A 27,152-nucleotide genomic window follows, 5' to 3' on the forward strand; every position below is an offset into this window, starting at 1 on the left:
TTATAAGGGGATGTACTTGCAGTGTTGGATTAATGAACAAAATATTTGTTATTTTTCCTTTTCGTTGCCCCGTTGCTTCTTGTTGACAGGTGTGCAATTTAGGATCGTGTAATGAGGCTGCAAGAGGGAAACACTACACATCATGCTTAGCATTCACATCAGGTTGTGTAAACAGGTTGAAATGCATAAGCAAAACTGTGCTGTTGAGCACAGAAATTGGTGATTAAATCTGACAAAAATAACAAATTCTTGTTTTGTGGGACCCCAGTACAAGTTGGATTTTATCTTTTTTGAAACACTTTTTAAAGGTGCAGTTGTAGCCTAAAGGGTTTCATGAATCATGAATCTGACTGGTCAATCCAAGGACTTTTGCTGTGTGTTGCTCCCCATATAGTACTACCATTCATTCCCATCACTTCTCCACTATGAAAAAAAAAAGGCATACATAGCATAAAGAAAAATGAAAAAACTCTATGACAAGGTAAAATGATCAAAATAAAAAACAAACAAATTAAAAAAAACATACAGAATCATGGATCATGAACTTTGTATAAATCATATAAGTTGCAATACTAATGCAACTTATATGGTTTATACAAAGTTGCAACTAATAATATTTCAGCAAACAGGAGCACACTGTGTTCCTACATTATGCAAATGAAAGAAACTCCTGAAAAAACTCAAAGGATAGGGCTGTCTTAACTAATCTAAGTAGCTTCAGAATATAGAACATCCAAAACACATTCCTGCAAGTTGGGATGAGAGCACCGTCACCCCAACTGAGACGGTAGCTGCATTAACAGTAAAAAAGCTTGCATCTATAATTTAGCAGGTAATTGATTCGCTGGTGCCTTTAGCTGTGTAATACGTGATTTGGCATGACTGTATTACATATTCACATCCATTGAAAAGGTGTCAAGTCAGACCTGCCACAGTAATGGAGAGGGACAGATGGGATATAAATCAGAACACCCTCTTGGTATTATAACTAGCCACAAATTCTACATATTGCTTATTTTGTGAGGAAGAAAAACCCCTAAATCTAACAGACTAATCATTACATGTCTGCCCATAAAAATAAATAAATAAATGAAAGAAAGAAAGAAAGAAAGAAAGAAAGAAAGAAAGAAAGAAAGAAAGAAAGAAAGAAAGAAAGAAAGAAAGAAAGAAAGAAAGAAAGAAAGAAAGAAAGAGGGAAAAAACTGCTCAGGATTGCAACATGTAATCACTCCCGAAGGGCTGATATTACTCGAAACTCATTGCAAAAGCATCTTTCTCATTATTCACGTTGCTATTCAGGCAAGGATTAAAGTTGCAACAGTGACGTCTGGCAGAGAGAAAATCTGTGCTACTTCGTTTCTCTTTCAGGAATCTTATTCAGAACCAAAAATAAGGAGAGTCTTTTACTCCTTATTCTGTAATTAACAGTGAAAGCCACATATCATATTATCCTCATTTAGGATGACCAATTATGCCTGCTGCTGCTTACTGACTCCCACTCCTGTTCTGGGTAGAGACTGTGCAAACATGCACTTGAATCACTATGATGACCATCATTAATGCTTTTTCCTCTGCCTATTCTTAGAACCCAAATTGGTGTGCTCCTTTGTCTAAACAGTGGCTATGGGTAAATAAAAAAGAAAAATGATCTTTAAGATTAAATAAACAACTAAAAAGGCTGTTTGTGTCTCTACAACAACCTCATTTGACGTATTTATGATTAGGTTCGAGGCAGACTCAGGGTTTTGGTAAAACACTGTCATATTAGGAGATAATTCAGGTGGAGGAGGCACAAACAAACCTGTAGTCACACAGTTCATTAAAGTTGGTTTCTAAGTTGTATTAGCTCAAAGTGCAGTGGAAATGTTTTCCATAATCATCAGGTAGGAAAATACTAATAGAAAAACAAAGGTTTATGTAACTAAAAGATCTATAAAAAATAATTCCTTATATAAAATTCTGCAACTTTAAAAATATGTCATTATTCACACTCCCTCAAGGCCAAGTTTGCTTAATTTTATAATTCCTGTGGAACTAACCCTGTGGCTTTCCAAGTGATCATTTGTATAATATATAGGGCCATGTATTAATGCATGCTGAGTGGAAGAGAGCAAGGCCATGCCAAACAATTAATGAAATGCAGTGACTCAAACTGATATCCCATTTTAATACCACACGATCCCAGGAAGCAAAGATTGTCAGAATGCAAACAGAGTTTGGTTGGCATGTTTTGTTTGTGTGTGACTTAGTATTGCATTAGACAGAACATCACTGCCATACTTTTCCGTTTAATAATCACCCAAGGACTTATGATGTTGCTGTTAATACTCCTCCAACAAAATGTGTCCATGTGGTTGGAGGAGGACTTTAGTGTCCTATTAAATAGAATGGAAAAATCCGCTGCCTTTGCAGTGGTGCCTTTCATACCTATCTGGACTCTTTACAACTTCAAATATACTAATCATGCATGTTATCACACACAAAGTGGCAATCTGTCAGAACTCTTTTGCAATTTTAAGGAGAAATTCTGAGCTACTATTTCAAAAGTAGTTTTGGCACGAGATTTGATTCATTCTTTAAATGATGTAAAAAGGCAGCCAAGAGCAGAGCGACTTAATAAATACACATAAATGAGCATTCCTAAATCTTTTTATAAATTAACATTGAAGAAAAACTTAATATGGAATTAGTGTAAATTACTGACATTCCAAATGAATATAACATCAAAGGAGAAAAAAAACAATCTTTAATGAAGGATAAGGTTTCTGCTTATCATGACCACATTTTTGAGTTATTCTCGGCCAATGGAAGCAGTGACTCACAGACTCTGGAAAGTTACAATGTTCAATCAAGTTTTTGGAACCAGAAGATTTCGATAGATCAGAAAGATTTTCCAAGCTGAGAAATAAATATCTTTAGTTTGAAAAGAGAACACTTTCATTTTGCTGAATTGGGAATGACTCAAGAGATTGGTCTGTCATTTTCTGCCACAAAGAAATGTCTGAAAGATTTCACTAGAATACATGAAACATTGTCATAATGGTTAGACCTTTCAGAGGAAGAACAATGTGCGTGCAGTGAACTGAAGAATGACTACATTTTGGATTTAATTAAGCCATAGGCACTAATATTCCCACAGATTTAGACAGAATTGATAACCTTTTCAATCAAACTGGTCTGATTTAAAATTCAGAAAGGCAACAGAGGTCAATTATTGTATTTCTTTCTCTGGATTTCTCTTCAAGGCTTAGGGTTTTAAAATTACAATATCTCAATTGGAAAAGCTGAAGAAAGACAGGATTTAATGATTTAATGAAATGTTGCCACTGAATATGATATGCACTGATGAATGCAAATTCTGTACGCTGAAGAACATGCAACAGATGGTGCAGCCATTTTCAAACTCAAGTTTTGGTAGTATTCGTTGCTGTCATTTATTCTCCTCTTCCATTAACACTGTGCTGGTGAAGTCCTCCCATTCTAGGAAAGCCCACCAGGCGTTTTTCTTTTCCTGTTATATTTCTGAATATGTAGCTTCTCAAAGCACATTCCATGCTTTAAGGGAGTCATAAATATAGCACTTATAATGGAACTGTTCATATCATTAACACCATGTAAGTATGTTTACCAGCGAGGGTCAGAGGTTTTTCTCAAATTAACAATATGTGATATAACTACAAACAACATACACTAGCATAATGCTGCTGCTGTGACAGAGACGCATTTACTCAAATGATTTAAAGAACACCCATATTCCAGTATGTCAACGCCAGTAACACGTTAAGCCTGTTCATCCCTGATTCTATATATGTATAGTACACACATAATCGTTACACTAGTATCAGGGTTTTAGCGTGAAATTTAGGACCTTGGGGGGAGGGGTATTAACAGGACAGTTGAACATTGACATTGCAGCTCTCTGTACTTCTGTGCAGAGCTGCTGATGCTTTGTGGACAGTGAAAGAGAGACGATGGGATATGGGAGGATGACAGCTGAAGAAACAAAACGGTAATAAGACAACATATTTTAATTCTTCTCTTTTAATTTTAAACTTCTTTAGTTTTAACTCAGCCAACAGTATAAACTGACTTGTACAAAGCTAAATTAGTGTTTGCAGCTTAAGTATAAGAACAGTTTTAATGTATAAGTTAAAAACTGCCCCAATTATTTGGCCTATAAGTAGTCAGTTGGACACTTACAGACCTCTGGGGCCCAGTCAAAAATGAAATTAAACCACAGCCATAATACCTACTAAATCACCCTACTACAATGTTTAGCAATCATGTTATGATTAAGTGTCATTTCATTATACTGAAGTATTTGCCATCTAAAAACCCAGATACTGATGTGTGAAATGGTAAGTAATGGGAACGGGTTATGATCAAGGCAAATCAGTTTCTGCTGGTTCATTAACTCCACCCGTCTTCTCAATTTGATACCACCACCACTATCACGGGATGAGTGATTTCAGGTAGTACCGTGGCCTTGGTGTATTTTGTCCTGCCACATCATGCTTCCTGCAAGCACTTATTTGATTGATGCACTCTCTTCAAGACCTATCCACCAGGGGCCCGTTCTTCGTACGTCGCTTACTACATCCAAGATCAAATGACACATCCAAGATCAAATCATCGCGCTAACTCTGAGCTCGCTATTCCGGTTCCCCGAACACACCTGTTGTTGACGATTAGTATAGCTGGATGAAGTAATGTGAGATCACTGGGTGGCCCAACAGGGGCTACGCATCGATAGTAGAAACATTGATCGGCAACCCTTTGATTGGTCGGCGAAAATGTCGAAGGAGCGCGCTCGGTATTCTTCGGCAGCAGAGCAAGAACTCTTGAGTGAGGGATTTTAGGAGTTTCAGAGTCTAATTAAAACGCAAGGGAACACTGCAAAGGCTGCAAAAGCAAGGAGAGAGGGCTGGCAGAAAGTTGCTGACAAATTAAACTCGTAAGTAATTTAATAATAACAATAATAATGGAGTGGATCTATATAGCGCTCTTCAAGGCACCCAAAGCGTTTTACAATGCCACTATTCAGTCACTCTCACATTCACACACTGGTAGCTGTCACAGCTGCCCTGGGACAGAAGCCAGGCTGCCATATCGCGCCATCGGCCCCTCTGGCCAACACCAGTAGGTGGTAGGGTAGATTTATCATATCACACTATATTATCCAATATTATATTACATTATATTATATTACATTATATTATATTACATTATGTTATATTATATCCCCTTTCACATTAGCGCCACAACAGGACCCACTAGAACATGGGAACAAGTAAAAGGGAAATATAAGAATATTCTACAGAATGGTAATATTGATCACTTATATTGCTTTTCGTCTCTTGGAAAGAGACCCTGGAATACTCTGTTTGTTTGTTTATAACAGCAACCAAGAAAAGGGGCAGCGCAAAAAAAGACAGGTGGTGGTCCTGCACCCCCTCGTCAACAAGTTGGTTAAGTGAATAATACCCTCACGGGAAAATCGATATCTCTCTATGAGCACACTGTCGCGCTGAGCTAAAGGATCCTGTCTGTCCCGCAATATACGCTGGATTCTGAGGACTCTCCTTATCAATCTTGCACCTTCCGCAATGGGTGGCTCGCGTATACGGACAGGACATGGCTGCAACAGGCTTCCCAAATCCACCTTCGCTTTTATAGCCGTGGTCTCCCATCTTGATTACACGAAGTAAATTGCAATTACTACTCTGAAATCTGAATTACATCTGTAATAATCACATACATGTAATAGAATGTTAATAGTACATTTCCCTTTTTTAGGAAATGACCTGTATGTATCTGTGTGAAATCAATAAAAGGATCAAGTGCTGCATTATCTTTAGTTACATTGATGTTATTTATTTATGGTACAACAGTGGTAAAATATCGCTGTTGCTTTCGTATACATGAAGCGGAAATACCTGAGTGGCCGCGATCTAATCCTGTTTACATAAAGTAAACCTGCTCCCGAGCAGGTTTACGCTTACGGCTCTGTTGCTATGACAGCAAGTCCCGGATGGGCTTCGAAGAACCGAACGATCCAGGATCACGCGAAATCGTCAACAGTCAAATCCGGCTAACTTACTTAGCGAGGTACGAAGAACGGGCCCCAGGTCTCTACCTGCCCCTGCACTCAAAAAAATGAAACGTTGACTTTAATTAAAATTATTTTGTCAACAGGTTCCACGAAATTGAATTATGTTAGTTTAAAGCAAAAATCTTTAGTTCATCTAATTTAAAAAAAACTACTTAAGATTAACAAGACATATTTAAGACTAACTAAATCAAGTTATGTTGTATGAACATAGATGATATATTTACAGGTTAGATAGTTAAGATTAGTTACTTCAACACATTTCTTATTTGTGGCAGTAAAATGTTAAATTTAAGTTAGATTAATTCAAATATTATATTTTCAGCCACCTTGTGCTTTATTAATTAGTTTTACCTAAATCTATTTTGTCAACAGGTTCCACACAAATGAATTAAGTACATCCAACTTATTTTTTTAAATTTATTTTATTGCCAACACATTCAGTGAGCATTTGTGTAAACCCAGTCCAAAATAAAACACAACAGCTCATTAGGGTTAGTAATTAACAGTATGTAGACAGATGCAACATCAAGACTTTAAATTAAATGTCTGTATCTACCAGAAATAGAAGAAAAAAAAAAAACGCATTGAAGATCACATAACACATTAATAAGATGACACTTGAGTTATGCACATGTGATGCTAGTAAGGTCTGTGAGTGTTTTTTTCTTTTAGTGTCTAAAATGGATAGCAAAGTTGCTATTTGCAATGATTGCTTAGGGTCAGTCCAGTAACACAATGCCAATGAAGTGCTTTCCTTTAACAATGCAAAGTGAAGTGTCCACCTCAACAGCCACAATTTAAAAAAAAATTATGTAACAACAACAACAACAACAACAATAATAATAATAATAATAATAATAATAAATAGTCCACTGATATTAGCAATCAAAGAAAATTACATCACCATCCCAAATAAAACTTTAACAAAACATGCCAACATTATGGTCTAACAATAAAACAGCTTGTCAGCGTTCAGTTTTTTTGCAACAGCACAGCAGTAACCACTTAACACTTGCCACTGTCAACATTTATTTTACCAGTGTTTGGGCAAAAAACTTCAGATGTAAACATTTTAACATGGAAACAATTGTTCGTCTTTAAAAGTCCACAAAATATACATTCATCCTGCATTCCCAACTTGGATGATTTGATATCCTCGTGTTGGTGTTGTTCCCAGACCATCATGAAAATGTTGTTCCAGGTTCAACATTGCAAGTGACCAATCACATTGTTGTGACGTTATTCTTTTGCGCGCCAAGCCATTCGTGCATTTATGAAATTCCAATGTTGCAAGGACAATATCAATTCTGCTTACTGTTTATTAAAGGGTTACGGTTAGGGTTAGGGTCAGTTGATCGGCGGACAGAGGCGGTTTCACGCAGCTTAAGTACAGTTTTTTGTTTTACGCCGGTTTTTCCCGAAGTCGCAAAAGTATGACGTCACAACATTCTGATTGGTCACTTGCAATGTTGATCCTGGAACAACATTTAGTATGATGATCTGGGAACAACACCAACACGAGGATATCAGATCAACCTCCTAACTTACCCTTATTTTTAGTATGTATTGCAATTACCTTTACAATGCACACAATGTAACACAAACTGAATATGAACATATTTCCACCTCATAACAATATGCCTTGAACGCTAATATACACACCACCCTTCAACATTTCTGGTGCAGTATCATCTCTCAATTAAATCCTTTAAATCTCAATACTTTTGATTGTCTCTTGGCTTTCAGTCTTGAGGTTAACTGAGATTCAGTGCATATATCCCACCCATTAAGAGTGCACATGCAGAGGCCAGGTCTTCCAGGTCATGCAGGACACACTAGATGGTTATACCCACATCGGCTGGAGGAGTGCTGGCATCAGCTCATTCGATGGTAAAGATAGCAAGGGTAATTTGTTCCAGCTCCCTCTGAACAGCTGTAGCTTAGACACAAAAACATAGAAAAATGGCATCCAGTTTTAAAAAAAGAAAGAAAAAGGGCCAAAGCTACCCTTTAATGACGTAAACACAATATTAGGAACATGCACCCCAGTGCGCCACTATTTTAGACTACAGATTCAACGATAAATAGAAATAGTTTGGGTATACAAGAAGATTTCCCAAAACATTTAAACAGGTTCCATGCAAATTACAACAACAACAACATTACAACATGCAACAACATTAGTTATTCAAAATTTGGTTTAATACAGATAAAAAACTAAACTAAAATTACCAACCAATTATTCTTTGAAGAGGATGCTTGGGTCTTCATTCAGGTAAAAAGGTAGTGCCCTGAGGACACACTCCCTCCCCTTTTCAATGGTTTCCTTCTGTAGAGAGTGGCAGAGATACAGGAAGAGAAAACAGATATACTTTAGGATGACAGAAACTCACATTATACGCAAAATGAATGACATATCCACTGCACAGATAGACATGTACACAAGACCAACTAATCATCACATGGACATGAATAGTTAACCTGTTGGGCAGGGTTTCCACCACATTATATATGTCCATAATGGAGGTAAAGACAAACTAATACATCATCTTTTTTGCATTCAAAACATAACATAAAAACATTCACTTCTGGTTTAACCTAAATCAAGGGATCAGATTTTACATATGTTTAGGTAATTTAAATTTTCCAACGTTTTGAGTACCAAACTTTGTCTTGCTTAATATAAATGTAAGTGCACTGTGCAGCTACCATACACTAGCTGTTTAAATTTGAAAATGATCTTATTAGCCATAATATTTTGCTACCAACAGAATAATGCACCTGTGTGGCTGGGGCCAAAGTTTGTCTAATTTTCTTCCCTGCAACGCCTCCTTTTTTCTTGAAGACTTTTATGAGCTGGTCAGTGTATTGGTCAAGTTGTGTAAAAAGCCTTGGAACATGTGCAGCAGTAGTAATCCTCACATATTCTGCTTCCACCTGAAAATATGTCAACAAACACAACATACTGTACTGTAAATATACATACTATATGTACACATATACAAACTAAAACTAATGTAGAAAGACCTCATTAAAGCTATAATTTTAACACAAACATTTACACAAAATGCTAATGGAGCCATTACAGCTTTTATTGTTATTTATCAAGTTCCAAAAAATATTGATCACAGCTGATCTGAAAAGAATTTCATGCCTCAGGCCCTTGAACTGCAACCTTTACCATGGTTCAGATGTGGAGAAGAAATAACAGGGGCATGGGATGGGTCACAAAAGAAAACTTAACTTATAAAACAGTTTTGTTTTTAAAAGTATAACAGTTCACATACCACATACAAGCTCAGCAATACCACATACACCACATCAGTATAGGAGGGAGCAGGTAAAGGCAGGATCTGAGATTTATAAAGTAAAACAAGAAATTCATTACTTAATTTCAAGAAGCAAATTATTGTTTGAATTACAACTAAATAAAATACTACTCAGAAGAAAAGCAAGAGATTGACACTGCCATGTGCTAACTTTCTATAGAAGCAATTATCACCAGGTCTGTCGACCTCCATTGTCTGTCCACTCATATGTCTTGAATAATTTTATTAAAAAAATTAAGTGTGTACTTTCACAAACTGTAATTTATAACTACATTGATATGTATAACTCCGCTAGGAAACATGCTGTATTTACAGACCATTTTTACATAATACAGATTACTGATAGAGCAGAGCAATGGTGTCACAGTGGCTTTCGCCCTTCACTTTTTGGATTTTAAATGTCACTTTATGCTATCCTTGCTATCCTATTCGATATTTCCGACTCTCGGATTACAGAAAAGGAATCCCAAGAAAGCAAATGGAAAAATAACCCCTTGAAAGAATAACCCCATGAACCCCTGTAGCTAATCCCTTAATAAAACAAAAAACAATAAAAATGTTTCTTATACAGTCCACAAAATAAGCATGTCCAGGACCCAGTAAAACTAATGTAAAACAAGCACACGCAAACGATATAACATGTCTTGTAAGACAAACGTAAAATATAACCATGCTGGACATATAGATACTACACAACATAGTCAAAGAAAAAAGTGGTCTTACCTCTCAAAGAAACAGCAGCTTGGCGCCAAAACAGCCTTTTTCAGTTAAATTTGAAGTCTTGCGCATGAGCAGGCACAAGCCGTGAAACCTTCTTGTTCTGCGCGGTTTCATTACAACTGTTTTTGCATTACTGCCACCTTGTGGATATACAAGGTATATCGATCCTAATTGACTTAACTTAAATGTTATGCGATCAAGTAACACAGTATTATGTACGTTGAATAATAGACACAATTACGTAGACTTGATTAGAAAAACATATGTTAACTTAACAAAAACATATATTTTAAGTAAAATGAAAATAAATAATTAATATACACTGAACAATCCACCTCATTCATTTTTTTGAGTGTGTGTAGAGCTTACCTGAAAAAACATCTTTCACCACCAAATTCAAAGGTTGCACCTCCCACTCAAATGTATTTATTTATTTTTTGCAGAGGATTCTCTCTCAACCCTGATTTGCAGTGAAAAAAATGCTCTAAATGCATTTTCTTCCCTCTTTTTTTTGGTTTCAGTTAGAAAAACATCAGTTACACTGTCCCCCTACTCAGACTCTGCACACCAAAACCGTCACCTTTAACTTGATTATATTGTCACACAACTAAATAATAAAGCAGAGCAGTAACTTGCCAACTGTTGTAATATGAGCACTGGCATCTTGACGGCCTGTATCAGTCACCGTGACATGATAATGACATCGTCTAACAGCATAAATTAAAAAAGAATAAACAAATAGATAAATAGTTTACCTCTCGTGTGACATACTTTATTGGCATTCAAGATTAGTGACTACAGCTGGGATCTGAGCAGGCATGCCTTTTGCATAATTTTGGAAAAATCAGTGCCTAAAACACAGGAGCTCTTTCAAATCAAGCTGACTGTATGTTCCCACCTCACAAAAGTGAGACCAGGAGCAAGGCAGAGAAAGAAGGCTTCATTTGGTAGCCCTCCTGTGGTTGATGCTGAAAAGAGAAGGCAGGTGAGGTTGCCTCAGTTGTCTGGAACAGACACCTCGAACACGTAAAGTGTTTTCTGAAGGCAAAACTCTCACCTTTCATGTTCTACATGGAGGTCACAATGCAGAACTGTGACCTTGCAGCTGGGACCGATTCAATAATTCTGGTGCATGCCATTATGCTGCTTCTATTCAGCAAATGTTCTGCTTACAAACTGCTCTGCTTTTTAATATTGCACTCAAAATAAAATAAAACTAATAAAGGGGAAAAACTAATAAAGTACTCTAATGGGAGATGTAAGACTTAAAAGGGGCTTTTGGACAGAGGATGCGTTTTGTAAAAAGGAATGTAAGTGTTAGTAAACAAAAGTTAATCATTTGATGTTTTAGTGTTTTGAATAAATTATTGTTTTGTTTTTTTACACTTGAGATGTTACTGAGCTCTAAAAGTGTTTAAAAAAGACAAATGGTACTTTGAATCATACTGAGATTTCAGTTTCTCCAGTAATATCATTAAGAGCTGCTTTACTTCTAATTTCGTACTTGAAGAAATTGCTATTCTACTTTACTGATTCTCCTCAGAGGCTATCTGCAATTTACTCATGCACTTTGATCATTGGAGAGTTTGTGCTTTATATAATAACTCTTTTCAGGCCCACCCTTTTAAAAATAAAATACTTCTTTCCACTGCAGTAGTTCTCTCTTTTTATCTATCTTTTTTGTAATTTAAACACACACACATATACACACATAGTCAGCAAAATAAAGGAAAAGTAACATGAGCATACTGTACTGGCTAAGCTGTTCATTCATTAAGTTAAAAAAAAAAAGGGGGGGGGGGGGGGAAACCTGATTAAAACCTGAAACCTGATTAAAAGATTTTCTCAGTAATGTGATCTTGAAATGTCCAAGAAAGGAATCCAACCAACTTGAGTGGAGCCACCCTATGCATATTATAATTTATGAAAATATATATGTGTTTGCATAGCCCTGAGAGATTTCATGATATATAGTATATTGGGAATTAAAAATTAAAGGAAGATATGTCGGGGCGACCGTGACTCAGGGGGTTGCATCTGTAATCGGAAGGTCGCCGGTTCAATCCCCGGGCTCTCTGTCCTGGTCGTTGTGTCCTTGGGCACTGGTGATGGCCAGAGGGGCCGATGGCGCGATATGGCAGCCTCGCTTCTGTCAGTCTGCCCCAGGGCAGCTGTGGCTACAACCGTAGCTTGCCTCCACCAGTGTGTGAATGTGAGAGTGAATGAATAGTGGCATTGTAAAGCGCTTTGGGTGCCTTGAAAAGCGCTATATAAATCCAATCCATTATTATGTCCTGGAGAAAATTCTGACACAGATGAAGGCCCTAGCATGAGTAGTGGTCAGAAGAAAGCAAAAAATGTATACTACGGACAAACCGAGCCAATCCCGCTATACCTGGGGCACGGGGAAAAATGATCAATATGCTTTTTGTGACATTTTTGTTTGGTGGTGCGCTGCATGATTTTTCTGATGTGAAATATATGCCGTGGCTCCAAAGGTTTGGGAAAACACTAATTTAGACTTTTAATTATTCATCAACTCAAAGCTCACTTAATTCTGCTTTTAATGAGCGATGAACTTCTTCCGATTTAAACCCTAATATTATTTATTTGTATTTTATTCATTTTAATGCACTATATTCTGTGGAATTTGTTACAATATGAGAGGTATAAAAAACTATTTCATTACCCTTCTGTGTTTCATAATCAAGATTCAAATACTGCTGGAGTAATGTGATACATTTGTGGTAGAAGCCTTATAAGTAACCACATCTGTGTAGCTGTAGTGTATAAAGACAGCCGTTCTGCTGTTGTAGACGCTCAGCAATGACATACAATTAGTTAAACTGTACTTCTTCTCATTGACAGGTTTAATGAGAGGTGAAGCAGGCACAAGTATTAATTGAATGTTTTAGGGCGTTTCTATATCCAGTGGATAACTGATGGAGTGGAAATGAAGCTCTGGCATGTGCACTCAGTTCGACAAGGACTGAGAAGTCAGGCAGGAGACAGATTTACTACAGCACACATTTGAATTTGGCTATGACTTGGAGTTTTTCTCTGGAACAATCTGAGTAGGCATGGCACGCACTGTCCCTGGGACCATAAGAGACTTATACAGTTAAATGTATATATTATGAACAAAGAAACTTTTGTTATTGCAAGAAAAGACTAAGGAATTCGGGAACTTACAGATCTGAAGTGGGACAATATAAGAACAATTTGGTGAGCACAGCTCAGGCAGTATGAATGCCACCTCAGGTATAAAGTGTGTTAATTGGGTGAGACAGCTTCGAGCCTTAAATGGTTGGATAGAAAGGAGCTTGTGACTAACATCTTGTGACTGAACTACCATTTAACCCTTGTATGGTGTTCGGGTCTGTGAGACCCGTGTTCAGTTTTTTTCAAAAGAAAAATTAAACAATTAATTATTTTTTCACGTGTAAATGTGTTGTGTCTTTCCACTCACTCCACTTGATTATAACTGATTTATTTATAACATTTTATATAAAAGAAAAACGAGAAGCACATTAATTCATAAATGTGATCTAACAAAGGTAAAGGGAAAAAATTAACCATGTTTGCTGTTCATATGTCTTGTAATTGGGATGAAGTAAACATCTGTTGAGTAATTTAACATAAAATTGTTTGATAGTGTTAATTTGGAAAGCCAAAACTCTAGCGGGTCCACCAGACCCATGAACACTGGCTGAGTAACAAAAATACGAACACCACACAAGGGTTAAGGTAGGCAATATATCAGATCTAACATGACTACACACTGACAGAGGGAATATGAGAGTTAAGTTAGCTGTAGTGGAAAGTGCACTGTTTGAATTCATGCAAGCATCCATCAGCAGCAATATTCACTTAAGTGTACAAAAGCTGAACTGAAGATATTTAAACAACCTGAGGTTCAGTTCGTCATGACTTGTGTGACTTCACAACACAAGTCATCCTTAACCACTCAACACTCACATAGAAGAGAGAACTAAATTGAGGGAGTGTGGGATGGAGGGCTATATACATTTTGGAAAAGACCAAATTTAATACAGATATATAGTTGTTGTGAAAAATCCCATTCTACGCCAAATCCAGTTCAGGTGATTGTGGTAATGGACCAAGAAATTGTTTGCAACCATCAAAAACAGCAATATCCACGCTGAAAAAAGAATGCTCCCTGTCTGCATTACTTTGCGTCACAACAACACGAGGTCAGGAACACAAAGTGAATTAACCAAAGCTGCCAAACTGCTACCAATGTAGGGGCAATGTGGTAAGCAGAGAACAAGCAGAATAAAACTACAGTACTAATGCCACCTGCCATTTTAAATTCCATTGTAATTGGTGCCAGGCGTTTAATACTATAAGCAGCGCCAGACGTTTAAAACATGTGATGGCACCAGGCTTTTAATAAGGGCGATGCGGGCAAGGACAGCTGGCTGTGTAGTGTAATGGGTAAGGCAAATACCTTTCATGACAATCTGGGGTTTACTATAGGGAACGTAAGAGAACCCTATAAATGAGTTTTTCACTCAATTAAGGGATAAATCTATTTAGCATGAGTGATGTATCGATTCACAATGCAGATACGGATTATATGATTAAAAAATTATATATCAAAATTTAGACTTTTAAATGTATTTTGTGATTCTACATACTATAAACACTGTGTATTAAGAAAAGGATATAGCCAAGGTAACATCACATCATCACATTTCTTGAAATTGCACATCATGAGTGAGTTATGGTTCCAAGGTAGAACCTTAGCAGACAGTGAACATACACACGGTAGTCTGCTGTCTATTTTAAAAATGGAAACAGTTTACAAAATAAATATCATACACAATTGAAAATGACCATTAACTCACATGGTTACTTTTTTGTAGTCTGTTACAATAGGAATCAAAAAGCTGGTTTATTACACTTTCACATCAGCTTCAATTTTGAGATCAGGAACTTTGAGTTTCTTTATATATTTTTTAAACCCATTATGATTATTAGATGACAGTGAACAAGTAAGTTTCTAATTGTTAAGAATAACCCATAGCTGGACTGCCAAATTGGATCATTTTACATTGGTTAATAAAAAAAGTCCAACAAGAGCAAATCTCAACTCATTTGATTGAAATGGGAAGTGAAGGAAATGACTAGCAGTCCAGATAAAGTTCATACTAATTTAAATGATGCCAAAAAGGTGAGAAGATCTATGAGGATATCAGCTGCTATACTAGTTCTTTTGGGATTGGGTGGATCAGGTTAACAGCCTTTTCAAAATGGCATCCAAATAAGAGAAATGAAGAGAAACGGCAGGTGGTGATATTAAAATGGCAGCAGAGAGAATGACACAAATTATGACCCCAACAGCTTTCTGTGTAAATGAAGACTGCCTGATTTATAAAGCATGTTTTTGGATGGGCCCAACTGGCCAGGAATGGGGTTTGTGACTAATGCTAACACTGTGCCTGCCTGAAACGCTGCAAAGGTCTGTTTATAAGTGATTCTAAGCGAATGGGCTTTATATATTTGATCTAAAGAATTTGCATTCATATTTCTGTCTTTATATAAAACCGGCACATACAGTAGTATTAAGGTCCAGCGCACCAGTAAAAAGGCTTTTGTCCAAATCTTAACCAAGCTGACAAAAATACCATAACTCTAATCACCAGAATCATGCTTCAAGCAGACATAGATCACATTATGTAGTCGGAAGCACTGCACTTCAATGTTTGCTGTTCTATAAGCCTGCAAATTTTTTTGTTGCTGAGTTTGGTTGATTAGCTTTCTAGTTATTAGTTTTAGTAATTCAGAAACTTTATAGATAATATGCTTTTTACACTGGTGGTATCATTCCTGGTTACAGGAATAATGATGATTATGGATTAGACATCGCAAAAGAAGTAGTTTTGGTTAAGCAATACCAATGGTTCTAAAAGAAAGAAAGAAACCATAGAGAAAAACTCTTTTCTCATTGCTCTATTCAGCTGAGTCAGGCAAAAACCATTACACCTTACTGATCCCTTTATTAAATCAATACAACTCACTAAGGAGGAGCTGCAAATAAAGAGAAGCAGACTAGATAAAAGGATTAAAAACTTCAAAAAGTCAATGTGGAGTAAACAAAAAAAAAAAAGGAAAAGGAAAACTTCTTCTTCTTTGTAATTACATTGTGAAAGGAAACGAGGCTGGATTTTGGATCAGTTGAGCATTGGTCATGTAAGACCTAGTGCCTAAAACAAAGGATGGTAATATATGGCAGCGCTTGCAGAGTGTCACACAAATTGGCACCCATGTTATGCTTTAAACAAATAAAATTGTGTTACATTAGGCAAACTGTATTTTTCATATTTCACAATATGCCTTAAAAGTCCACATGTGCTACACAAAATAATCTAGTACCTCTTCACATTTAGGATTTAGGATTTTCAGTTTCAGGTGGGTCATTAAAGGCACCCTGTTGAGTTTCTGCTACGATCTCTAAAGAACAAACTTTTATATGGGATTTATATGGGCTGTTATATGGGAGTCAAAATCATAGACTGTATAAAAGGTGGGTATAGGTGCTGTGATATTACCCATCGGTTTTGGAGCCTCAATATGGGAGTTTCTGCCATCATCATCTTGGTTGGAAACAATGAAAAGAAATTACATGACGAGGAGGCCCTAGTCTGACTGAAAACTGCATGCTCACGAGCTAACAACTTGATACTGGCAAGTTGTTAGCCAATAAGCATACAATTTCCTACCACAGATAGTCGTTCATTTTGAAACACACTAAGGCCGAGACTTGCAAAATAGGCTCAATTTGTTTTAATTCAGTGTGACCCAAATTTGACTAAGCCAATAAAGTAAGTAAGAAATTTAGAGAGAGGGTGTTTATATAAAGGTCAAGTCAAAAAGCGGTTTTCCTATATACGTTCCATAGACCCATTCCCATTTTAAGGCCTTTAGACAGAATTAAGTTATAAGGCACTTTGATATTGGATCTATTTTTACAACCTATAAGCTAAATCCATGTGTTTTTTATTGTCCATAGCCACAGTCCTGCTGTGACTTTCAGGTTACTGTTTGGAATAAAAGTACATAAAAACTATAGCAGAGTGCTAGCAAAGGCAGTGAAGAATACAAAAACTAGTAACTTGCATTCTGTGCAAGTTACTGATGTGTATTTTTTTTGCATGAGAGAACAAATCAATATGCTATTGATTGGTAGCTGTTTGCTAGTTACATTGCAAATACATCCTGTATGGCAGTGTTTCGAATGGTAGACACAGACGAGTTTTTGCATGTCAGTGTAGGGGCTTTCTAGTCTTCCTTCTGCACATTGTGTCAGACTGTGGGCCTGGTGGTAGAGACACCACACACTTTGTGGTGTCAATGATCTCCTGTTGGGAGGCTACATAATGAGTCCCACTGTGTATTTGCCTCTTTTACATCTCAAATCTGGCTGTGGGGCCTGATGATGCTTTTTTAAGCACTTGTTCATTTTTAAACAGGAAGTGTGTGGAAAAATATGAACTATATGGTAATGTGTTCGCTTAACCTTTGAGTGGGTTAAAAGGAACCTCTAGAAGTCTATGAATAGAGACTTTGTGTGAATTCAGTAAGAATTGTAACTCATGTATTCGCTCTTATTTTGTGTGCAAATCTACAACTACAATGGAATAAACCTTCACATCAGAAAATCTGGATTTTATTTGCTCTTGACATTTGCACATCAAATTTTTTCCTCAGCTCATCCTGCCAGGATGAGCTCAGTTAATCATTTACATTCCTCCCTTCCCCAGCTTCTATTTCTATGAGCTATATATACCCATTTCACGCAGCATTTCTGCAGCTGCATGTTTATCACTGCAGTCCAGGTTCATTCTAGTGGACTCAGGTGTGTGGCAGCCAGTCCATTAAGCGTTGCAGGACACTGGTCGACTCTTAACACCCTATTCCACCAGTCCAATCCCCTAAATCCTTTGGAGTGCTTTGTGCTATTGGTCATGTCGGTTGAGAGTGAAAATACTGTGGCTAAAGCTGTGGTACCTAATATTCCTGTGTGAGGCAGACATGGGTGATTTATTATTATCTAACGATGAATTTTACAAGAGTTGGGAATTGAGGCCAAGGTCAGTGGATCAAATGGATTTGTGTTTAGCAAAAATGGCAGACTGATCCAGGAGCTAAGCTCAATCCTTTGGTGTGATGATATAAATGCAGATCTACCACAGGAATACAAGCAAGCTTGCTGTCAATTAACAGAAACACATGCACACCCACATTAGCTGCCTGCTTTGGGTTTTTCCTACGAAACTGCACATGCGTCTATGAATGACTGAACTGAAATTTATATGTATATTAAAATATTATATATATGGTACTATTCGGTACAATTCACTTACAAATCCCTCAACATTCTGGTCCTTCGGTACCTATCTGACCTGCTGCACCCATACAAACAGTCTCTAATGCAATGGGCCTGCTTTTGTCCCACGCACCACCCTCCACACCTCTGGGGACAGAGCCTTCAGTGTGGCAGGCCCCACCCTCTGGAACTCTCTGTAATCTGAACTTTGAAACACCCCACACTGAACTCTTAAGGAACCTCTCAAAAATAATCTCTTCAACAAAGCGTTCACCCTCCAGCCTTTTTGTTTACTTATATACTTTTGTAAAGCATGTAAAGCACCCTTGGGTTTCTTGAAAGGCGCTAAACAAGTTCATTTTTTTATTACTTTTGGATTCTTCTATTTTAATTTTAGTTCTACGTGCTTTTTGTTAAGAACAGAGCAAATTTTAAAAAGTATCTAAAATAATGCAAGCTTTCTATCATGCATTGTCTTTCCATGCTGAATGCATTTTTTGCCCTTACCTCATATTCCACATACTCCTCCTCCTCCACCTCATAGGAAACCGTTTGGATCTTGATGTGTTCGCCGTCCTCCAGCAGCTTCGTCTGGGGTTCTTCCGTGCTGGGCGTGTCTGCCCCTGTTGTGTTGGACACCTCCTTTGCCTTTTTCTCAGTGAAGGTGGTCTCACAGCACTCATTTCTGTATTCCTTAGCCTTAATGCTGCCACTGTCCTCCTTGTATAGGATGAAATTGGGTCTGTAGAAGGCTTCTACTGCCAGATGTAGCGAGGTGGCATCCAAAAACTGCTGGGATTTCACCTTCCCGTTGGTATTGTAACTTCCGCTCACTGCATTGCCATTACTCACTTTCCTCCTCCTCCACCTTCACCTCCTCCACCTCCTCCTCCTCCAGCAAAGTAGTTTATAATGTTTTCCTGATAATGATTGTTGGGGAATTCTCCTCCGTAACCATTGATCATGTGTTTACTGTTTTTGTCCAGCAAAGGATTTTGGAGTTCACTGAGATTCTCCATAATCAGCAGGGGTAAAAAAGTGGAAGGAGCTTCTCGGTGACAGCAGGGAGATGAAAGAGTGATGTGAAAGAGGCTCCTCGGTGACTGGTTTATGTCAGTGAAGGAGTTAATGGCATTAAGCACTCTGAGACCTAGAGGAAAAAGAAACAGCAATAGAGACGGGGAGCGTTTTTAGAGTCAGTGGAAAACTTGGAAGGAGAATTTTATTTGTCATGTACCAGCAGGTAGCAGTTACTCAAATCTCGCTCGCATCAGATCAAAGTTTAGCTGTCGTTTCCTCAGCAGAAACAAATTTTACAACATTCTGCTTGTCGAGAGGTGCACCCTGCAGACGACTCAATTAAGTTTAATTTGCTTCCTTGCTCTAGACACATAAAGTAACATGAACACACACACACACACACTGGAGTATTAACAGCAGTACATCATAGAAATTTCCATCTACTAAAAATATCAACCTCCACCATCAGTGTCCATGTGTTCTCTGTCCACCTAATTTGATTTTTATCACTACATTGTTTATAGAGATCATTGGGGTGTCATTACTGTCACAGTCTGATCCTGATAAGCTGAGGCCTCCTACCCATATAAAGCTCAGAAGGCTCCCATGTATGTATAAATTTATGACTCATTATACTAAAATCAGTTACACATCGGCTATGAAATGTACGATAAATAAAATCGGTTGACGATGGACATAACACAGCGGGTAGAGCATTAAAAATGACTTGCTAGTATTCTGTAACTGTATTGTGATGATTCATAATAGTGGTTCACACATTCATCTTACACTCGAACACACGAATTACTGCTTCTGGGGGTCACAACCCCCCCTGAAAAAATATGGTATAAAATCTGTGCCAAATCAAACATGTGGATACATTCACTGTAGAGACCCTTTGAGAAATAAGGGAACATGCAGAATGTTCCCAAAGACTTAAATGGCCTCATTAGTTAGGGAGCAAATAATGATCCCGTGTTAACAGGAGTTACCTGGTGTTTGAGTAGACTCCAAGTTGGATACATGTAAATGCAGATTTTAAAATAATTCTTATTTTGATTGTGTATAAACCTGCAGTTTAGAAGTGGGTTTTGAATTTAACATTCTTAAATATTATACTTTAATAAACAGTTTCTCATAAGTTTATATCCAGACATAAATTACATTTGTAATTGGCTTCCATATATCTATATTTTAGGAGCGGGAACTATGTATATAAATATAGTTGTTATATCTGTTTAAAAATCTGGGATTCTGCCATGAATGTATACTGCAGATGTGCAGCCTTAAATAGCTACAGGCTTGTAATACTGAAGCCAACATTGATTATTAGCATTATAAACATGTAGGTATAATATTGATGCCAATCATGCAGTGCAAAGCTAAGAAAAGTGTGAGCTTCAGAGGATGGACCAAATACTTAACACCAGACTTATAGGCCTCAGTCAGTCCTAAAAAGCAATCCAAACCAAATTACAAACTTCCCCCCTTCCCAGCTATTTCCATACTGCAAAAATAGTCCAGAGTTTTCTGCCTCCCAGTCGGCACCCTGAACTCTTGTCTGATTAATCTGCGTTTAAAATAGAAATGCCAAGAGCAGATTATTTCTGGGGGGTCCTGACCCCAATCATGTATATCTGGCTTGCTGGCGTATTTCTAAATGCTTGAAGGTAATGTATTTCCAATTGAAGACAACAAGATTACACAAAATGCAAACTGGCATTATGGTGATGGGATAAGGATAATAGTCTGTCAGTTCATAGGTTAATAATGTCACGGAAGATTCGTGTACTTTCTTTGTAGATTGATTGTGGTTGTAAAGCACTGGTGATCATATTAGAATAACGTTTAATTCTTCATACTGTGTAGGCTTTTGTGTTCTGTGCCATACATTTATTCCTCCCTTAGAGGAAGATGAGAGATGATCAGGAGAAGTTGTGAAAATATTTAGGCTTTGTTTTTGTTTTTTCTGACAAATAATTCATCTCAAAACAGGCAGTTGTTTTTGGAATAAACTCTAGAACAAAAGAACAAAAGCCCCTATAAAAGTCCAACATACTCAGGTTCCTGGAGGGGAAACTGATTTAGAATCACCTAAAGACTCTTTCTATTAACATTTCTTCTCTTTATTCCTCCATCCATGCTTTGTATGTAACAGCTCCCTCATTATACTCTGTATACTCTTTAATTTGCTGCGTATTCATCACTTCCTTCTCAGATTCCCCGACTCCCCTTCCCTTATTTACTTTATATGTTGCAGTTTTCTTTCTTTCGCTTCCTCAAATTACCTCGATGTAGGATTTTTGTTAGCTATCCTTTTTATGTTTTCTGCGCCATGAATAAAACACAAGCCCCATGCTCCCAGATTTCCTGAAGCTCTGTAAGCACTGGACAGCCAGCAAAGTTTTCATGGTTCCTCCCTGTTGGACCTCCTGCGTCTGAATATGCTGACATTGTTGTTCCATGCCAGTGCTCCTTTTGGTCCGCGCATAGCCCTGGGGATCACATACTTCTTCAGTTCGTCAGATAGTGTGAGTACCTTGTAAAAAAAGATGAGCCGGCCCTGGGATTGCCAAATACTTTAGATGCTGATGTTGTGTGTGTTACGTGCTGTTGTTTAAGCAGCAGGATGCTCTCTGACCCATGTGTGCTTAAGTGTCAAAAATCCACAGCTAGCAGCCCTGACAGCTACAAGCATTGCTGAAAATCAGCTGTAATCTCCCTGGTGGGGTTAATGAATAATCCATGCAGATTTTGTGGACACAAAGTTAATTTATATTTTAGTATTTCTACTGCTTTATATTAATTGGTTCCAACAGGGAGAGAGTGATAAACGTTACATAACACACCCCATGTCCAAGTGTTTTCAAAATGTCAAAGGACATCAAAGGATCAAGACTTAAAGGGGCCACAAATAGCATTTTAACATCAATAAATCACGACTGCATTAATACTAAAGTACAGCTGCGATTACCATAATCATGTGGGACAGCCACCAAGCCTGAGAGCTTCAATGGGATAGTAGTGAGTAGGCTCTGTTGAAGGCAAAGTTGAATGAAACCTCAGCTGAGTGAAATTGTATGTACCCTTCAACCAGTGACTGGTTGGGTATACAACTTATGGTGGTGGTGGGAGGTAGTTATTGGGGTTATGTCATCGCTACATTTACTAAATCTGCCAGATGAATTGGAGTGCACTCTACCTCATAGAACACATTACCCCAACAGAACACTTCACTTTCAGACTGCTGGCTTATTTGTGGTTTCTAGGATATTTAAAAGTAGAGTATGAGGCAGAGCCTTCAGCTTTCAGGCTCCTCTTCTGTCGAACAGGCTCCCAGTTTGGGATTCAGGAGACAAACACCCTCTTTACTTTTAGGGTTAGGCTTCCCGCGATGCACTGTGTATTTCTTCTTCATTCCCCTTTCATTACTCACTATGTGTTTATACACCACTCTGCATTTAATCATTATGTGGGAGTGGGAGGCAAGTTAGGGAGGTTGCCCCTTCCTTCCTATATGTCCTGGAGGAAGCAGCTTGAGGTGACTGTTGTTGTGATTTGACGCTCTATAAATGAAATAGAATTGAACAGAGTCCATTAAAAGCTAGAGTAACATAAAAAAGTCAATTGAATTTGCTGTTAATTCATTTGGAACCAACTAACTAAAATTTTAGCAAATGTAAATTTAATCAGACCAGCAATCACAGCGGCAGACGGGATCATTTTTCCCCGTTAAAAGTAACATTACCAAAAATCAGTTTGGACAGACAAAAATCTGTCGTATTTACCAAAAACAATTAGCAGCTAACTTCAAAACTACAGCTATTCTTTTGTTAAAAACACAAAGTTTGCGTCACTAAGTGAATTTGCTCCAATAACGGCTAAATGGGATTTTCATCTTCCAAAAAGGTACACAAGATTTTGTGACAGATGGTGGAGTCTAATACACAAATTAACATTTTGCTTTCTTTTGTGTCCAAACACACCAGTGCATCAGCTAATGCAAAAATAAATGCTAAATAATTCACTCTGACGTGGGCTGAGGAACGAGATACGATGGGCTGTGATGCACACAGCCCAAAAAAACATTTCCTCTAAACTTCCCAGCTTTTGCTTCTGTAAAAACTCCCACTCTGCACAAAGCTACGAGCTGACAGCGGATTACTTTTCGTGTCATTACTTAGGGATGCTCTGAGTAATCTTTTTGGTGCTGTCATCCTTGCAAATACATTGCTGCCACAATGCTGGTGCAGAGCAAGGGTTATTTGGCTGCAAACAGGAATTAAAGTGTGAATACAGTATTTTAGTGCAAGCCGAAAACAACTCAGTATGGGTGATGATAAATGCTGAAGAAATAACCACAGATTTGTGTGTTTATTAATGTGCGCGCATTTGTTTGTTGGAGGATGTGTATTGTGCGTGTGCGGCTGTGAGTAAATAAACGTGTGTATGAGTGGGTGGAGGTGTTTGGAAAGGAAGGGAGAGTAGCAAAGAGACAGAGAGAGAAGATGGGTGGGAGAAAGCGAGAGAGAGAGAGAGATCACACTTTTGTGCTATTCTCTGGTTGAGTGCATTTGGGCATGTTGGCGGGCAGCAGAGGTTATGGAGTCGTAAGGAGCTGGGAGGTATAGCTGAAAGCGAATGAGGCAGAGCAATCATTGTTGCAAGGGAAACAGTTCAGCATGAGAGCGACAGCACAAGAGGGGGCCTGTGTGCTGCAGTGCTGCCATGTAAGACATCTCAGAGGTGTCTGACAAGGGGTTAAAAGATTAGAGAACAACCTGTAAGAATACAGGTGCGTGAGGGTAAGAATGAGGCTGTGGCACTGCTAACATGTCAGACGCGCTGATACGTCTGTGCGCTCCAACCCCATTAGACTCCAGTCAGCACAATCAATTTTCCCATGTCAGCCCATTGCCAATCAACCTTGGACCTCTGACCCTGAAGCCAAGCGTGGGCATTTTCAGCCGGCGGCGAAGAGCAGCTGAATACCAATGTGTCTCATCCGTCGGCCACGTTTACCAATCCGTTCCATCCAGACTGCGTCTCTCACAGCTTGTCCTGTGCACCGCATGTAGAGATCTGCTCGCTGCACCCGACAACAACAACTTCATCTTCCTGTAATTTAATTTAGAGGCAGCGGCTGGCATATAATATGCATAATAAGGTAGCGCCCGGCAGTTATTGATGATCACAAATCGGGATAATGCACGAGATCTTATTGCTGAAAATGCAAATACCAACATAGGCTACATTTGTCAGTGAATCTTACTCCCGGCCTCAGCACGTGAAGGTCCACTGACAGATTAGGAGACAGAAAATGACAAAGTGAAGTAACTGACTTAACACCATGTTGACTGATCCTTTTATGAACTATTATCTTCAAAGGAGACTGTGTAAAATGCCATAATCCACTTGAAATTAATCTGAAGCCTATTCCTCTTACAGCAGCCACTGCTGTCCCTTCTGTCTACATGTCTATCTGTGAGCTGATAAAGCATTAAACCCTTAGCAAGTTCCCTTTAACATAGAAGTCGGGGCTCCTCTGAAGCCAATGAGCTCATCATCTGGCTTACTGTCTTCCACACCTTTGTTGGTTGATTTAAAGTGTTCTTCAGTATGTTAATCCACCATCTCTGTTACGTGTTTGAATAATTCACTGGTTGGGCGTTGCAAAAAGCAGCCGTGTATGCCTCTGCTGGAGTGTTTTGTTGTTTATGAGATGCAGGCTCTGGCTAAGTTGCCTTTGTTGTTGCCTATTGATCACAATCTCCATTAGCAGATGATAGCAACATTTAGGTTGTTTCTAGTCTGTAGCACTCATTTCTAAACGTGCTCGTTATTCTGAAGATAGACAGATGAATGAATGTACAGTAACAGAATGAGAATCATCTCCTTTTAAAAAATACAAAAAAATAACAAACAATAAAAACAAGACACTTTTCCCAGTTCCATCTATTAAAGCAGTTAAAGCAGAGATCAGGCCTGACTTTGCTTGTGCTACCCCAATTATTAAAGGCACCAGGGGTAGATCAGAGGGAGGGGGCAGTCTCTCTATCTGTGTGTGTGTGTGTGTGTGTGTGTGTGTGTGTGTGTTACTCATAGAGGGGCCATAAATCTGTTTGCACAGGCACATTTTGGGGACCTGCCGCAAAAAGCAAAACCACACATATAATGACTTGATTTAATGTTGGTGTGTGTTAGGCTTAAGTCATCTGAAGTAATGTTAGTTTTTGTGTGCGGGTGTGTTGAGTGTGTAAGTGTGTGGGTTAGAGTGCATGGTCTTGCACTCCTGTTGTATGCCCCCTTATTTTGCCCTCACTACTAAATCTCTGATATAACTATAACTGTGTAAGAGCTGCTAGAGTACCTCAAACCATAACTAACTACATGCATGACAACAACAATAATAACAACAACAACAAAATATATCCTGCATGCACACAGAATCATCACTTTGGTTCCCTTTGTTTATGTTTATGAGGTAAAAATGACCCTGGTGCATTCTTTGGCCAAGTGTTCTAGTCTATTTGCAGAGGGACAAAAGAACCAAAAGGCGCTGTTACAGTAGGAGGTCACAGAATGACTTGATGACTTCATGCCAAAAGCACTTCTCACTTAAAAACACACAAAGAAAAGGAAGGGATTTTTTTTTTTTGGTCCAGCAATCGCAGGTGGAAACTGTGTGGAGAGTTCTTCATCAGCATCATCCTCCATCCTCCATCACAGAATACATTGCAGTGCGACATATTCATTACTTATTTCTATTTATAACTTAAACATGAACATGTGTATTCACGTAAAAGCACCGTCTGGGTGCACAGAGTTTACTGTAGACAATTAAATAAAAATAAAACCCTTAAAAACAGATCAAAACGCACACTATTAAAAGGAAGTTTTTAACAAATAACCGAAGAATGTTCTTTACGCTTTAAGGATTTATACATATTTTTTCCTTACCTCTGAGTTCTCGTCAATCCAGATATTGTTTGAAGGACGCAAAGACTGGCTTGTTTTCGCCTGTACATTATGGCTCGGATGCTGATGGTGTCGCCCACAGAAAAAGACATTTCTCAGACTTTCTCATTTGAAGAAATGGCCAATCGCTCAGGAAAAAAAAGGGGGGGAAAAAAGAAACCCACTGCCGCCTGCCACAGTATCGTAATTTCTCTCCTCTATAAATTTGAAGGTCGCTTTGTTCAATAAGCCATTTGGCCACTGAAATTCTGTCGTCTTTGCAAAGTTAAAATAGCTTCTGTGAACGAGAAAGAGAGAGAGAGCGGGAGAGTGTGTAGGGAGGTTTAGAGACGCGGATGATGAGATGAGGTGAGGAGTGTACACGCTTCGCAGTGCGCGCAAAGCGAGAGCCCCCAGAGCAGCGTCCACCCCTGCCCGTCTGCATGCATCTTACTTTCACAGTACTGAAAACGGTAGCGAGGTTAATCTTGTCTTACAGATGATGATGATGATGATGATGATGATGATGGTGTGTGTGTGTGTGTGTGTTTTTTCTTCCTCTTGCAAATCATTAAGAGGTAGAGGCAGGCTTTAAAAGCTCCACCTCTGAGAAGTGTGGGCAATTGCCCATCATTTAGACGCTCCATGATTTCAATCAGTT

General features: G+C 38.3%; 1 protein-coding gene and 1 long non-coding RNA gene across 2 annotated transcripts in view; both read right to left on the minus strand.

Moving 5' to 3' along the window:
* syndig1l (synapse differentiation inducing 1-like) overlaps positions 1–27,152 on the minus strand; it is a 60,697-nt gene that overhangs the window by 18,701 nt on the left and 14,844 nt on the right. Inside the window, 2 exon segments of the mRNA XM_080881884.1 lie at positions 19,022–19,365; positions 19,368–19,664. Coding sequence (XP_080738010.1) covers positions 19,022–19,365; positions 19,368–19,533 — 510 coding nt within the window. The 5' untranslated portion in view covers positions 19,534–19,664.
* On the minus strand, positions 6,506–10,323 carry LOC308396520. Its single transcript, XR_013971580.1, has 5 exons — positions 10,165–10,323; positions 9,400–9,465; positions 8,894–9,049; positions 8,349–8,441; positions 6,506–8,051 (listed from the first exon to the last, which is right to left on the minus strand). It is a non-coding gene; the product is annotated as an uncharacterized lncRNA (long non-coding RNA).

Source organism: Rhamphochromis sp. 'chilingali' (assembly GCF_963969265.1).
Source record: "Rhamphochromis sp. 'chilingali' genome assembly, chromosome: 5".
NCBI classification, from domain to species: domain Eukaryota; kingdom Metazoa; phylum Chordata; class Actinopteri; order Cichliformes; family Cichlidae; genus Rhamphochromis; species Rhamphochromis sp. 'chilingali'.